Source organism: Penaeus chinensis, chromosome 37 (genome assembly GCF_019202785.1).
Source record: "Penaeus chinensis breed Huanghai No. 1 chromosome 37, ASM1920278v2, whole genome shotgun sequence".
NCBI lineage: Eukaryota > Metazoa > Arthropoda > Malacostraca > Decapoda > Penaeidae > Penaeus > Penaeus chinensis.
Genome location: NC_061855.1, coordinates 24,699,995 through 24,702,494, shown reverse-complemented (window position 1 = coordinate 24,702,494; position 2,500 = coordinate 24,699,995). Strand labels below are relative to the sequence as shown.

The following is a 2,500-nucleotide window of genomic DNA, read 5'->3' as shown; positions in this document are numbered from 1 at the left end:
TTATCACCATGATCATCCTCATCATAATAACAATGATCATATTCATGATTAAGACAATAGTAATAGTAGTAGTAGTAATAGTAATAAGAAGACGAAGAAGAATAGTAATAATGATAATAATAATGATAATGATAATAACAATAACTGATAATGAGAATGATGATAATAATAACAGTGTTAATAACAATACTGAGGAGGAGGAGGATAACAGCAAGGATAAAAGTAATATTAGTAATAATAATAATAATAATGATAATGATGATAGTAATACTAAAAATACTAATAGTAATAAAAATAATACTAATGGTAATAATAACGATGATAATAATCGTAATAATAATAATAATAATAAATCATGATAATAATAATTATTATCATGATTAAAGTACCAATAATAATCATTATTATAATGATGTTAATAATGATAATAATAATCGTAATGGAAATACTACTACAACTACTGCTACTACTATTAATGATAATAATAATAATAAAAATTATGATGATAACAATAATGATAGTAATAATGGTAATGATAATAATAACAAGGGTAATAATAATAATAATAATAACAATTATCATAATAATGATAATGATAATGATAATAATAATAATGTTTATAATGATCAATAACAAAAAGAACAACAACAACAACAACAATAATGGCAATAATGGCAAGTGCAACAGCAGTGATGATAATATTAGTAGGATTTGCACTATGACTGAAAGCATGTCAATTCTGCAAGTTACCTCCATGCCTTCATGATGATGATGAAAACAATAATAACAATAATAGTGATAATGAAAATGATAATGATATTGATACAAATAAAAATGTCAACAATACTAATACTAATTATAATTATAATTATGATTGATCCTAATAATAATTATCAAACAAATAATTATATTAATGATGAGAATAACAATAATTATAATAATAATAATAATAATAATGATAATGATTCCAATAATGATATTAATAACAATGATAATAATAATAATAACATCATCATCGTCGTTATTACTATTATCTTTGTTATAATTATAATCATTATTATAATTATTATCGTTGTTATTATTATCAAATGCATTTTCATCACTCTGGATCACCTTTCAAAGTACTCAGTCTCTCGGCCTCCCTCATCCCAACGCAGGTGTCGCTCCAGCACCGGAGTCTCTTCGGAAGCTCTCATACGTGCGGCGGAACCATTATCAATGACAACCACGTCCTTACAGCTGCCCATTGCGTCAAGGGGTAAGTTCATCTCAGAATAATGGATGGTCTCGCTAATATTGTTTGTTTTGTTCCTAACTTGCTTTCTTTATTCCATTTTATTTTATTTTATTTGTATTTTTCTTTAAGTAAGTGGGTATTTTTGTGTATTCTTTTTTTGTTGTTGTTTTCTATTCCTTCCTCTTCATCTAACTTTTCTCTCTAACTCTTCTTCCCTCTTTCACCCTTCATGTCGCTTTCTTTCAATACCTCTTGTCCCCCTCCCTTTTTACAACCCCCCTTCTTTCCTCTCCTTCAGGTACTCCGACACCTCCTTCGACATCGTGGCTGGAGAGCAGAACCTCGACCACTCTTCGGGTTTGGAGGAGACCAAGCGAAGCCAGAAGGTCTTTATGCACGACTTCTCCACGACTACAGGAGTCAACGATATCGCCATTATCAGGGTCTGTGTGATGGCGAAGCAGCGGGGAGGGCAGCTATGAACATAGAAAATGCATTTTACAGATTCTGAATGCTTATTTTGTCTTACTAATATTCTCCGAAATCAGGAAAATGCATTAGATAGTCTCTCTTTTTTTTTTCATCTTATTCAGATTTCTCGATTTTTCATATTAAATTGAATTTGTGCTTCTTTCTTTTTCTCTTACAGACGTCTCATAATTTCGTCTTTGTGCACGACTTGGTCTCCACAGTTGCCCTTCCCTCAGACTACCAGGAAGCTTCAAACGGCACTATTTGCACCGCCGTGGGATGGGGCTACACGATGGTACGTCGCTCTGAATTTCCCTGAATTGAAATTAACAAATGAACTCATAAATCTCACTGATCCGAAATGAAATAGCTTCTGCCTAGAGGTATCGATTCACATCTATATCCTTGTTAGCTTCCTCGATTTTCTCAGTTTATAATTCTCATCTTACAGTTATCTCTACGTGGTTTTCTTTTCTAGCCTTTCTGTGTATTTGAAGCTCTCCCTCTTCTTTTACCTTTTCCTTCCCTTTCTTTCTTTTTTCTTCACTGTGTTTATGTCTCTTTCCACCTCTCTATAGACCTTTTATAATACCCTCTTTCTCTCATTATCACTTACACACACATAGAAAAGAATAAAGAAAAAATGTGTTTCTTCTGCACAGACATGATCGATTTTTATTCCACACGCCCACTGACTTCCCATATACGAGTGAAATCAGAGAATGCATTATATTGAATTAATAATACGTTTAGCAACTGTAAATATTCGTGACAGGCATACAGGTAATATGC

General features: G+C 31.5%; 1 protein-coding gene across 1 annotated transcript in view; it reads left to right on the top strand.

Moving 5' to 3' along the window:
• Positions 1–2,500, top strand: part of LOC125045629 (trypsin-1-like) — a 4,453-nt gene that overhangs the window by 1,017 nt on the left and 936 nt on the right. The window contains exons 3-5 of the mRNA XM_047643017.1: positions 1,158–1,258; positions 1,536–1,680; positions 1,887–2,003. Of these exons, the coding sequence (XP_047498973.1) occupies positions 1,158–1,258; positions 1,536–1,680; positions 1,887–2,003 (363 nt within the window). The remainder of the gene's footprint in view (positions 1–1,157; positions 1,259–1,535; positions 1,681–1,886; positions 2,004–2,500) is intronic.